General features: G+C 49.6%; 1 protein-coding gene across 4 annotated transcripts in view; it reads right to left on the bottom strand.

Moving 5' to 3' along the window:
• Positions 1 to 13,722, bottom strand: part of ACOT8 (acyl-CoA thioesterase 8) — an 18,282-nt gene extending 4,560 nt beyond the window's left edge. For 2 of the 4 annotated variants that reach the window (XM_063634227.1, XM_063634228.1), the window contains exons 1-3: positions 13,488 to 13,708; positions 11,420 to 11,553; positions 2,569 to 2,794 (exon numbers count right to left, since the gene is read on the bottom strand). In XM_063634227.1, the coding sequence (XP_063490297.1) occupies positions 2,569 to 2,794; positions 11,420 to 11,553; positions 13,488 to 13,615 (488 nt within the window). In that variant the 5' untranslated portion in view covers positions 13,616 to 13,708. Of the gene's footprint in view, positions 1 to 2,568; positions 2,795 to 11,419; positions 11,554 to 13,487 lie in introns of all 4 variants that reach the window. The other 2 variants (XM_055265566.2, XM_063634229.1) reach the window with 2 other exon arrangements.
• Between the last annotated feature and the right edge of the window lie 7 nt (positions 13,723 to 13,729).

The following is a 13,729-nucleotide window of genomic DNA, read 5'->3' as shown; positions in this document are numbered from 1 at the left end:
TAATCCCAGCACTTTGGGAGGCCGAGGCGGGTGGATCACGAGGTCAGGAGATCGAGACCACGGTGAAACCCCGTCTCTATTAAAAATACAAAAAATTAGCCGGGCGTGGTGGCGGGCGCCTGTAGTCCCAGCTACTAGGAGAGGCTGAGGCAGGAGAATGGCGTGAACCCGGGAGGCGGAGCTTGCAGTGAGCGGAGATCGCGCCACTGCACTCCAGCCTGGGCGACAGAGCGAGACTCCGTCTCAAAAAAAAAAAATAAAATAAAATAAATTCAAGGTCCTTTAACAATGTCTTCCTTTCATTTCAGCAAACATTTGTCGAACTGCAACCACACACCAGGCCCTGTGTTTTTTCTGTTAATAATGATATAACTACAATTCACTGCCATTTTGCTAGTTAATACTAGCACGCTAAGTGCCCTTATCTCTCTTATCTCATTTAATCCTCACAGCAGCCTTATGAGGTAGGAATATGATTAGCACCATTTTATAATTGAGAGTACTGGCTCAGAGTGGGAAAGCAACTTGCCCAAACTCACACAGCTAGTAGGGACAAAATCTAGAATTGAATCCAGGCCTTTCAGGTTCCCAAACCCCCATCCATCCCGTCATACTCTGCTGCCTCCCCAGTATCTAGCACGAGATAGAGACACTCTCTACTTATGACACAGCTAAGAAGTAGGCAGGGCAGAAATGAGCATTCCCATTTTTTAGAAGAAGAAACTAGGGCCTTAGGGAGTTGGGCACTGTCCCACAGCAGGTGAGCGTTAACAGAGGCACGGCCCTGGCTAGAATCCATGTGTCTGTCCTTTGTCTGGACCCAGAGCTCTTTCCACTGCACCAGCATTTTTCAAACTTTATTAGGTGTGATCCAAATAAATATATTTTACCAGGTATTCAAAATATCTAGCATGCTCCCTGGTGATCTAATGGTTAGGGGAAAATACATATTTGTATTTTTGTACATATGTTTTATATACATAAAACATGCGGCCGGGCACAGTGGCTCATGCCTGTAATCCCAGCACTTTGGGAGACCAAGGCAGGTGGATCACTTGAGGTCAGGAGTTCAAGACTAGCCTGGTCAACACAGCGAAACCTGGTCTCTACTAAAAAAATACAAACATTAGCCGGGCATGGTGGCGTGTGCCTGTAATCGCAGCTGCTTGGGAGGCTGAGGCACGAGAATCGTTTGAACCTGGGAGGCAGAGGTTGCAGTGAGCCGAGATCACGCCACTGCACTCCAGCCTAGGCAACAGAGTGAGACTCTGTCTCAAAACAAACAAACAAACAAACAAAAACATGCACTAAGGCAAAGGCAGTGACCAAACACAGGCCATTGCGCTGCAGCTCTCCAGAGGACACTCACTCCTGGTGCACATTAAGTCCTAAGTTGCTGGACCAGGGGCCTGAGGGAAGAGAGGGAATCACTTAGGGGACTGGGGAGGTGATACTTAACAAGTGGTTACGGAAGTATTTCTATATATATATATTTATGTATATATAAAACGCTTTATATATATATATATATATTACGTTATATATATATATTTTTTTTTCCTGGGTATGGTGGCTCATGCCTATAATCCCAGCACTTTGGGAGGCCGAGGTGGGTGGATCACCTGAGATTAAGAGTTTGAGACCAGCCTGGACAGCATGGTGAAACGCCATCTCTACTAAAAATACAAAATTAGCTGGGCATGGTAGCGGGTGCCTGTAATCCCAGCTACTTGGGAGGCTGAGGCGGGAGGATCACTTGAGTCTGGGAGTCAGAGGCTGCGTGAGCCGAGATGGTGTCACTGCACTCCAGCCTGGGCAACAAGAGCAAGACTCTGTCTCAAAAACAAACAAACATATGTATATATAAACAAACAAACAAACAAAATATATATATATATATTTTTTTTTTTTCTTTTTTCAGACAGAGTCTTGCTCTTGTTGCCCAGGCTGGAGTGCAATAACACGATCTCAGCTCACTGCAGCCTCCGTCTCCCAGGCTCAAGTGATCCTCCCGCCTCAGCCTCCCAAGTAGCTGGGACTACAGACGCATGCCCCCACGCCCGGCTAATTTTTGTATTTTTTGTAGAGACAGGGTTTCACCATGTTGCCCAGGCTGGTCTTGAACTCCTGGGCTCAAGTGATCCTCCCCCTTGGGCTTCCCAAAGTGTTATTATAGGTATGAGCCCCCACACCCAGGCCCAGCCTTATTTTTAAATTAGAAATGGAGTCTTGCTATGTTGGCGAGGCTAGTATCCAACTCCTGATCTCAAGCAATCCTCCTGCCTTGGCTTCCCTTGGGATTATAGGTATGCACCACTGCACCCGGCCAAGCCCTTCATTTTATACCATGACCCAGTACAGACACACACCAGAAACACACACAACTAAACCTCAAGTTTCACAAAAGGATTCTTGCCCTTAATACATACATATTATTCACTCCAGTATCTTCTTTTCTAATCTGTATTTTTAAAATGCTGGTCAAGACCCACTAAAGGATTCTATGACCCACAAACAGGTATCAGCTGCATTTTGAAAAGTCTGCCATGGAGCCTCCAGGTCTCTCACCTTAAATACTGGTCAATGAGGGTCTCACAGTCAAGCAGCTCTTCTGGTGGTGGCACAGTGGGCATGGAGAACTGGTGCTGCATGGGGCTGGGCTGGGCCTGTTGGAAGGAGGCTTGGCAGATGAAGATGGGCTTCCCATGTTGCACGGCCTTCACAGAGCGCACCGAGAAGCTCGACCCTGTTCGTGTCCGCTCCACTTGGTACAGTACTGGCACATTCGGGTCCCCTGCAGTGGGCACAAGGACACAGTGGGTCCACAGGCCCTGTCATCATCACAACGCCTGACAGGCACTCTACTACTCATCTTCCATTCCATTTCATCTCAGTGACTACTAACTGAGGTCTGCTAAGGTCCAGGCCCAGGGATAGAGAGAGACCACCAGGCCCTGTCATCAGGCTTCTCCCTGTGCAGGTGGAGCTTTTCTCTAACAGCACAAATAGCAGAGACATTGACAGATTCCTTGCATTCAAATCCTGGCTCCACCACTCACCAGCTGTGTGACCCTTCACTTCTCTGAGCAGTGTGCTCATTTGCAAACTGGGGATCATCATGGTGCTCATCACTTACAGGATTTTAATGATAATGAAATGAGTCCATAGTTGTAAAGTGTTTAGAATAATATCTGGCACATAGCGAGGGCTCTGTATGTGTTTGTTAAATAAAATTAATACTCCTTGCTTCTATCTTGCTCCATCTATGCCTGGGATCTTGTCATCGGTCCAAAACCATTATTCTAGATCAGGGAGCAGTAAATCTAGCCTGCAGCCTGTTTACTATTTATTCTGCTGTTGTTTTCTTTTTTGAGAACAAACAAAGGCTATTTATTCAGAGCTTGTTCTTTTTTTTTTTTTTTTGAGATGGAGTCTTGCTCTGTCACCCAGGCTGGAGTACAGTGGCGTGATCTCGGCTCACTGCAACCTCCATCTCTCAGGTTCAAGCGATTCCTGTGACTCAGCCTCCTGAGTGGCTGGGACTACAGGGGTGCACAACTACACCCAGCTAATTTTTTTTTTTTTTTTTTTTGAGATAGTTTCGCTGGGTCACCCAGGCTGAAGTGCAGTGGCACTATCTGGGCTCACTGCAACCTCTGCCTCCCAGGTTCAAGCCATGCTCATGCCTCAGACTCCTAAGTAGCTGGGACTACAGGCGTGCGCTGCCACACCCAACTAATTTTTGTATTTTTTTGTAGAGATGGGGTTTCACTATGTTGCCCAGGCTGGTCTCAAACTCCTGACCTCAACTGATCCACCCACCTTGGCCTCCCAAAGTGCTGGGATTACAGGCATGAGCCACTGCGCCCAGCCAATCAGAGCTTGTCATAGCAGGAAGTCAACCACCATCACTTGCTTTTGGCAGAGACTTAGAGGCAGGCAAAGGAATGGGAATGTTCTGTAGTGGAAAAAAAGGCTTCAGGGATGCTCCGATTGCAGGCTGTTGGCATGGGGAAGCTGTTGGTGGGCTAACTAAAAGCACGACACCTGGCTGGGCATGGTGGCTCACACCTGTAATCCCAACACTTTGGGAGGCTGAGGCGGGCAGATCTTCTGAGACCTGGAGTTCAAGACTAGCCTGGCCAACGTGACAAAACCCTGTCTCTACTAAAAATACAAAAAATTAGCCAGGCCTGGTGGCACACACCTGTAATCCCAGCTACTCGGGGGGCTGCAGCAGGAGAATTGCTTGAAGCTGGGAGGTGGAGGCTGTGGCAGGAGAACTGCTTGAACCTGGGAGGTGGAGGCTACAGTGAGCCGAAATTGCGCCACTGCACTCCAGCCAGGGCAACAAGAGTGAAACTCTATCTCAGAAAAAAGTGGGACATCCTATGTGATTGGTTAGGGGTACATATTTGGCTTTCTCTAGTTGGTCCTAAGTTGGAAGCAGGGGCAAAAATTAGGGCAGCTATCAGTTATTAATCAAGTCCTGGCTTTGGAGGCCCAATTGTTACAGTGGTCATTATTTGGCTTGCTGGACTGGTTGGTAAAGATAGTGGTCTGACTTCCTACAAGTCTGACTTGTGGATAGTAGGCTGGCTTCCTGTGCTGGTTGCTGCTATTGTGCATCAGAGTTCTGTTTTTCTACATGGTCTAGCCATTGTCTGTTTGTTTTGTTTGTTTGTTTTTTGTTTTTGTTTTTTTTTTTTGAGACGGAGTCTTGCTCTGTCACCCAGGCTGGAGTGCAGTGGCGCGATCTCGGCTCACTGCAAGCTCCGCCTCCCGGGTTCACGCCATTCTCCTGCCTCAGCCTCTCCGAGTAGCTGGGACTACAGGCGCCCGCCAACACGCCCCGCTAATTTTTTGTATTTTTAGTAGAGACGGGGTTTCACCGTGTTAGCCAGGATGGTCTCGATTCCTGACCTCGTGATCCGCCCGCCTCGGCCTCCCAAAGTGCTGGGATTACAGGCTTGAGCCACCGCGCCCAGCCCATTGTCTGTTTGTATATTCAGACTCTCCCAGGCAAGGGCCGCTGTCAGTCACTTCACCCCTGATATATATGGAAGCCATTTGGTCCTTCACTGTCAGGCGTCTCTGCTCCAAAGCAGAGTGGAAGAGCCTGGGCAACGCAGGGAGACCCTGTTTCTACAAAAAATAAAAATTAGCTGGACATGGTGGCATGTGCCTGTGGTCCCAGCTAATCAAGAGGCTGAGGCGGAAGGATCACTTGAGGCCAGGAGATCAAGGCTGCGGTGAGCCATGACTGCGTCACTGTGCTCCAGCCTGGGTGACAGAGCAAGACCTTGTCTCAAAAACCACAAGAACACCACAATCAGAGTAGAAGGCACTGGCCAGGGATAAGGCAGCCAACAACAAGCAGGTGAGGGAAGATTTGGAGAGGAAGGGAACTTCCCTGGTTTCCCTGAAGTTCTCACTTTGTCTGAGTCAGGCTGACCTTGGGGAACCCTGACATCTGGGCCATGAGACATCTTGGGGATGACTTTCAACCTTCAGATGAAAGAAGCAGGTCTAGAGAAGTGTTGCTTCCTTCACTCTGATTCAAATGGGGAGTCAACCAGGTACCAGGGCTCAAGCAACAGCAATAAACATCACTGTCTGAGGTCAACTGGCTTGCTCAGCTCTCTGTTATCAGGCACTGCCGCCAGCAGCGCTTCTGTCAGACTGGGAGCTCCTCAAGGTTAAAGGCATTTGAGGAGGGCTTACCAAGAGTCCAGACACTAGACAGAGCTACTTTTGCAGTCTGCTTTCAGACACTGGGAAGGAAGTCTCCCTCCCTACCACCAAACTTGGGGGGAAAAAACAAAAAAAAAAACCCCTCTAATCCAATCCTTGGTCTGCAGGTAAGCTAAAGTGCAGATTCCTGAGGAGGATCACTTCAGTACTCTGGTCTACTTTTCAGTGTGAATGAGTTCCAGCCCTATTCTTGAAAATTGTTATTGGAACAGAGCAGGTAGGCCCTGAGGCATATTGAAGGGAGTTAACGATTATGGAGTGATGCAGGGTGCCAGACAGCATTGGACAGGAGGGTATGTTTTCTCATGTTGGTCTCACAATAACTATGTAGAGCCACTCTTACCCCCATTGTACAGATGAGGAAACTGTTGCCTTAAAATACAATTTTTTTGTAATAAAGTCATGCTCATTTGTTTACATATTGTCAATAGTTGCTTTCACTGGCAAAACCTAAAATGTTTACTATCTGGCCCTTTCTAGAATATTTGCTGACCTCGTTCTGAATTCTTCAAGCTCTAAATTTACCTCTGTAGAGAAAAACTAAAAACAAAACAAAAACCCAACTAATTCACATTCTTTCCTGGACTTTTAGAAAAAGAACTGATTTGATAAATGGCCAAGGACCAACCCTCCCCCTCCCCCATAACATCTTTTATTTAAAAATGTAATTGAAGGCCGGGCGCGGTGGCTCACGCTTGTAATCCCAGCACTTTGGGAGGCCGAGGAGGGCGGATCACGAAGTCAGGAGATCGAGACCACGGTGAAACCCCGTCTCTACTAAAAAATACAAAAAATTAAAAAGCCGGGCGCGGTGGCTCACGCCTGTAATCCCAGCACTTTGGGAGGCCGAGGTGGGCGGATTACGAGGTCAGAAGATCAAGACCATCCTGACTAACACAGTGAAACCCCGTCTCTACTAAAAATACAAAAAATTAGCGGGCGAGGTGGTGGGTGCCTGTAGTCCCAGCTACTCGGGAGGCTGAGGCAGGAGAATGGCGTGAATCCCGGGGAGCGGAGCCTGCAGTGAGCCGAGATCGCGCCACTGCACTCCAGCCTGGGTGACAGCGAGACTCTGTCTCAAAAAAAAAAAAAAAATTAGCCAGGCGTGGTGGCGGGTGCCTGTAGTCCCAGCTACTCGAGGCTCAGACAGGAGAATGGTGTGAACCCGGGAGGCGGAGCTTGCAGTGAGCCGAGATTGCGCCACTGCACTCCAGCCTGGGCGACAGAGCGAGACTCCGTCTCAAAAAAATAAATAAATAAAAATGTGGCCAGGCGCGGTGGCTCACGCCTGTAATCCCAGCACTTTGGGAGGCCGAGGCGGGCGGATCACGAGGTCAGGAGATCGAGACCATCCTGGCTAACACGGTGAAACCCCGTCTCTACTAAAAATACAAAAAATTAGCCGGGCGAGGTGGCAGGCGCCTGTAGTCCCAGCTACTTGGGAGGCTGAGGCAGGAGAATGGCGTGAACCCCGGGGGGCGGAGCCTGCAGTGAGCCGAGAACGCGCCACTGCACTCCAGCCTGGGTGAAAGAGCGAGACTCCGTCTCAAAAAAAAAAAATTAAATAAATAAATAAATAAATAAATAAATAAATATGTAATTGCAACATCTTTTTTTTTTTTTTTTTTTTTTTTTTTTTTTTTTGAGACGGAGTCTCACTCTGTCACCCAGGCTGGAGTGCAGTGTTGCAATCTCCTCTCGCTGCAAGCTCCTCCTCCCGGGCTCACGCCATTCTCCTGCCTCAGCCTCCGGAGTAGCTGGGACTACAGGCGCCCGCCACCACGCCCGGGGAATTTTTTGTAATTTTTTAGTAGAGACAGGGTTTCACCGTGTTAGCCAGGATGGTCTCGATCTCCTGACCTCGTGATCCCCCCGCCTCGGCCTCCCAAAGTGCTGGGATTACAGGCGTGAGCCACCGCGCCTGGCCTTTTTTTTTTTTTTTTGAGACGGAGTCTCGATCTGTCGCCCAGGTGGGAGTGCAGTGACGCAGTCTTGGCTCACTGCGACCGCCACCCGCCGGATTCAAGCGATTCTCCTTGCCTCAGCCTCAGCCTCCCGAGTAGCTGGGATCACAGGCTCAGGCCACCATGCCCGGCTAATTTTTTTTTTTTTAGATGGAGTCTTGCTCTGTCACCCAGGCTGGAGTACAGTGGCACAATCTCAGCTCACTGCAACCTCCACCTCCAGGGTTCAAGCGATTCTCCTGACTCAGCCTCCCTAGTAGCTGGGATTACAGGTGTGCGCCACCACGCCCGGCTAATTTTTGTGTGTGTGTGTTTTTTTAGTAGAGATGCGGTTTCGCCACATTGGCCAGGCTGGTCTCGAACTCTTGACCTCAGGTGATCTGCCCGCCTGGGCCTCCCAAAGTCCTAGGATTACAGGCGTAAGCCACATGCCCAGCCAAAAAACAGCATTGGTTTTAATATCTGATATAGCTGGCAGAGTCACACCACAAAGGGATAAGAGCTCTCCCCTTTTTGCCTTGCAGCCAGGAAGCTCAGAACTAAACGTATGAAACTGCAACAATATGGCTTAGCCAAATTTTTTGACATGATCGCTTCTCCCAAATCCCATTACTACTGGCCTGATGTCCTTTGACTTTCAATATTCCCATAATAACTACCAATTATTTTAGTATCTTGCAGCCTTTCAAGACACAAGCAAGGGCACAAATAATTATTTTTATTTTTATTTTTTTGATAGAGACAAGAGTCTCGCGCTGTCGCCCAGGCTGGAGTACAGTAGCGTGATCTCAGCTCACTGTAACCTCTGCCTCCTGAATTCAAGCAATTCTCCTACCTCAGCCTCCTGAGTAGCTGGGACTACAGGCACATGCCACCACGCCTGGCTAATTTTTAGTATTTTAGTAGAGACTGGGTTTCACCATGTTGCCCAGGCTAGTCTCGAACTCCTGAGCTCAGGTGATCCGCCCGCCTCGGCTTCCCAAAGTGCTAGGATTACAGGCGTGAGCCACCACGCCCGGCCAAATAATTATTTATTTTGAAATGGTGGCTCGGACACAGCTCATTTCACGCTGCTCCTGGATGGAGAATTTCCAAGAAAGAGGATCTTCTCCCCAGAACCTGGGATGGGTACCCTGGCAGCTCTCTCATTGTTTAGAATTATCGCCCAAGAGCGAAGCAAAGAAGCAGGAAAGAGTTTGGCACTCGAAGACACATAAACCAGGTTCAAATCCTGGCTCTGCCTCCTTGGGCACTGTGGGAGCTGGTTCCAAACCTCTTCGGGTCCCAGTTTCCTTAGGTAAGAATGATGGCAGGAATGCCTGCCACCCATGTTTACTTATGAAGACTAAACAAGATAATGCACACAACTATGCTCTGTATCATGCAAATTTTAATTATTCCCATAAGTTAACCATCAAAAACTAATAATATTTATGGAAAACTAGATTATGCCAAGCCCTGCACTAGATACACTGGCAAAGACTCATAGAATTCTTCCATCACAGGATGAAGAGATTCAGAGTTCAAGTAATGCCCCCACCCACACAAAACAAAACAGCCAGGTATTTCACTAGGCTGGAAGGATTACAATATCAAAAGGCTGGTACTTACAAACAAATTAAAGAAACAAAGCACATATTTACTCCCAACTAGCATAAAGATAAGAACCTGGCTGAGCCCAAGGTAAGTATTCAAATACTTAATAGCAGTGACTGGGGGCCAAGAAGAGGGGGGCCAATCAATACTCCTTAGGGATGAGGAGTAAGGGACACGGGACAGTATGAAAAAGTGTATTTACCATTACAGGGATAACTTTCATATTTACAAAATGAAGGGGGAAACCCCACGGTTTTCTTAATACAAATCACATACTGTAAAGGTCCACAAACTCTTCTCAGCTGGGGATCTATGCAGAACACATGGGGGCATCTGCTCTGGGGGTAACAGGGAAGGAAAGAAAACAGTGAGGGTTTTTTTGTTTTTGTTTTTTAGCATAGGTTTTGCTTTTATTTTCCTTTTATTTATTTTTTTGTAAAGACAAGGTCTCGATTTGTTGCCCTGGCTGGTCTTGAACTCCTGGCTTCCAACAATCCTCCGCATTGGCCTCCCAATGTGCAGGGATTATAGGCATGAGCCACCACACATAGGTTTTTTGTTTTTTTGATGGAGTCTCGCTCTGTCGCCCAGGCTGGAGTGCAGTGGCACCATCTTGGCTCACTGCAAGCTCCGCCTCCCAGGTTCACGCCATTTTCCTGCCTCAGCCTCCCGAGTAGCTGGGACTACAGGCACCCACCACCACACCTGGCCAATTTTTTTATATTTTTAGTAGAGACAGGGTTTCACCGTGTTAGCTAGGATGGTCTCGATCTCCTGACCTCGTGATCCGCCCGCGTCAGCCTCCCAAAGTGCTGAGATTACAGGCGTGAGCCACCGCGCCCGGCCTCACACATAGGTTTAAAGTTACATTATCTGACCCCAGAGCTGTAATAAGCTGTAGAGATCATCCCACTAAAATACCCCTGGTCCCACCCTTCTCCATTTTTTTTTTTTTTTTTTTTGAGATGGAGTCTCGCCCTGTCACCCAGGCTGGAGTGCAGTGGCGCGATCTTGGCTCACTGCAAGCTCCGCCTCCCGGGTTCACGCCATTCTCCTGCCTCAGCCTCTCCGAGTAGCTGGGACTACAGGCGCCCGCCACCACGCCTGGCTAATTTTTTTTTTTTTTTATTTTTAGTAGAGAAGGGGTTTCATCGTGGTGTCGATCTCCTGACCTCGTGATCCGTCCGCCTCGGCCTCCCAAAGTGCTGGGATTACAAGCGTGAGCCACCGCGCCCGGCTGCCCTTCTCCATTTTACAGCTTAAGTAAACCAACCTGTAGGGTGGGGAGCTAACCTCACAAGGCTGCATGGTAAATTATGGACAAAGCTGAAGCTAGGCCCTACATCTTTGGTTTTTTTTTATTGACCCTATGCTCAGTTGACAAAAGAAGCCTTAGATCCCTTGACTCTCAGGCTGGTGCTCTCTTCTCCAACCCAAGCTGCCCCACCTCCGCACCTCTAGCAGAGGTTACAGCACGCTGAGAACCTAGCACAGCACTCGGCACCAGGAGCTATGTTAAGAATGGAAGAACAGGCCGGGCGCGGTGGCTCACGCTTGTAATCCCAGCACTCTGGAAGGCCGAGGTGGGCGGATCACGAGGTCAGGAGCTCGAGACCACGGTGAAACCCCGTCTCTACTAAAAACACAAAAAATTAGCCGGGCGTGGTGGTGGGCGCCTGTAGTCCCAGCTACTCGGAGAGGCTGAGGCAGGAGAATGGCGTGAACCCGGGAGGCGGAGCTTGCAGTGAGCCGAGATCGCGCCACTGCACTCCAGCCTGGGTGACAGAGCGAAACTCCGTCTCAAAAAAAAAAAAAAAAAAAAGAATGTTAGAACAAAAGCCCACAAGGAGCAGTTAAGCAACAAAGTCTTGTGTCATTATCAGCCAGACATCAGGTACCCAGTGAGTCCCAGCAGGTGTGAGGTCCAAGGCTCATTGTTAGCCCCAGACCTTGTTCCACCCTAGACACCTCTTAGGGTGGTAGTGTCCGCCACCCCTCCCCTTGTCTTCCAGTCTCCCTCTCTTCCCTTTTGGCCTCAGCCCCCAAGGCCAGAAATGGCTGCTGGGCCACCAGGGTTGGGTTGGGGCAGGAAGTAGGGGGTTTACCTGCCCGAACAAAGTAGCAGTGCAGGGAGTGCACATGGACGTCTTCACTCACAGACTTGGCTGCAGCCACCAGGGCCTGGCCCACGATCTGACCACCAAACAGCCTCTTGGCCGGTACCCAGTAATGCCTTCCTCTGTAGGGAGAGGGGGAAAGAGGGAAAGACTTGGGAACTAGGCCAAATTCTACTACCCTCGCTAAGACTCTAGTGCATGATCTCTTCACCATATTGGGGTTTAAGATCCTTTTGAGAATATGGTAAAAGCCATAGGTCCTTTCCCCAGGCAAATATCCTTATGCATAAAAATCCTCTGGGCCAGGCACAGTGGCTTACGCCTGTAATCCCAGCACTTTGGGAGGCTGAGGCAGATGGATCATTTGAGATCAGGAGTTCAAGAGCAGCCTGGCCAACATGGTAAAACTCCATCTCTACTAAAAGTACAAAAATTAGCTGGACGTGGTGACATGCGCCTGTAATCCCAGCTACTCAGGAGGCTGAGGCAGGAGAATCACTTGAACCCAGGAGGCAGAGGTTGAGGTGAGCCAAGATCGCACCACTGCACTCCAGCCTGGGCGACAGAGCAAGACTCCATCTCAAAAAATTAAATTAAATTAATATATAAATGAATAAATAACAAGAGCCCTCAGACATCAAGTCTAACTCCTTCAGTGTACAGATGAGAAAACTGCAGCTTGGCCCCAGAGATGAAAATGCTTGCCCAGAATGTAGGCCCATTGGAAGCTGAATAATTATGTCTCAAGCCTCCCACGTCCCACCTGTTTGGCATTTTCTGTAACAATGAGTTACGAACAGCCCTCCGTGACCTGGCAGGTGGCTCTCGCCTGTAATCAATCCCAGCACTTTGGGAAGCCGAGGTGGGAGGATCGCCTGAGCCCACGAGTTCAAAACCAGCCTGGGCTCCAAAGTGGGGCCTCATGTCTACTAAAAATAAAAAAAGTTAGCTGGACGTGGTGGCAAGCACTTGTGGTCCCAGCTAAATGGGAGACTGAGGCAGAAGGGTCACTTGGGCCCAGGAGGTCGAGGTTGCAGTGAGCCATGTTCGTGCCCCTGCACTCCAGCCTGGACAACAGGGCCAGATCTTGTCTTCAAAAACAAAAATCAAATAGCCCTCCAAGAAGTTATTTATAATTCCTTAAGTGGAAGGAAGGGAGCTCAAAGTAAGATAATTCCAGTAAAGCCAGGAGAAGCCTTGGAGGTCAAAGCTGTTAGAAGCCTTGCTGCAGAGGTCTGGCCGCCGTGGCTCATGCCTGTAATCCCAGCACTTTGGCAGAGGTGGGCAGATCACAAGGTCAGGAGTTCGAGACCAGCCTGGCCAACACGGTGAAACCCCGTCTCTACTAAAAGAAGTTAAAAAATTTGGGCCGTGGCGCGCCTGTATATCCCAGCTAATCAGGAGCCTGAGGCAGGAGAAATGCTTGAACCCGGGAGGCGGAGGTTGCACTGAGCCGAGATCGCACCACTGCACTCCAGCCTGGGCAACAGAGCAAGACTCCGCCTCAAAGAAAGAAGAAACCCTTGCTGCAGTCAAGTCCCAGCGATGCTGGGAAAGAAAAAAACATGCTTAGTCCTCAGAATAAGTAATGAGATACCAGACCCACCAAATGGTACTGGGGACGGGATATTGTGAGAAGAAAAGGATACTGAAGACGCAAGGAGCTGCGGCGTCTGTTTTAAGGCTGATCAATCAGCTGTGTGCTCTTGGGCAAATCACTGCCCTCTCTGGGCTAGCTCTCTGGGCTAGCTACCCCGTGAAGGCTTAGGGCAGGCTGCCGAGCAGGGTCTCTCAGGTCACCACTATATTTGCTCAGATCTCCAGGACTACCTAGAGATGGGGCTGCGCAGACCTCGCGGCGCGGAGAGGAAAGGAGGAAGCCAGAGCAGAGAGGACAGCTCTGTTGGGGGCGAGTTCTCTCCTGATCGTGGCAGAGGGTGCATCCCACGCAGAGCCTCATTCAAGACCTATGAGGAGCCAGGGGCCGCGGGCGACGGCAGTCAAGATCAAGTTTCTGCCCTAAAGGAGGGGATGCTGGGCAGGAGCTGCCGGCTACCTGAAAAGATCCTCGTCCAGCGGCTCGAGGTTGAGCACGGTCGTGACCAAGACGCTACGGAGGTCCCTAGGGGGATCGCCGCGGTCGCCACAGCCCTGCCCATCTTCTGGGGCCTGCGGGGACGACATCTAGTTCAATGCTGCAGGCCCTGCACACCCGCTCCGCGGAAGACGCGGAGACATACCCAGAACCTGACTCTTCCGGCAGATTGCCCTAGTAACCGGAAGTCTCCTGCAGACCCC

Source organism: Symphalangus syndactylus, chromosome 24, assembly GCF_028878055.3.
Source record: "Symphalangus syndactylus isolate Jambi chromosome 24, NHGRI_mSymSyn1-v2.1_pri, whole genome shotgun sequence".
NCBI classification, from domain to species: Eukaryota; Metazoa; Chordata; class Mammalia; order Primates; family Hylobatidae; genus Symphalangus; species Symphalangus syndactylus.
Note: the sequence above shows the minus strand (reverse complement) of the source record. Positions and strands in the feature narration are given on the sequence as shown.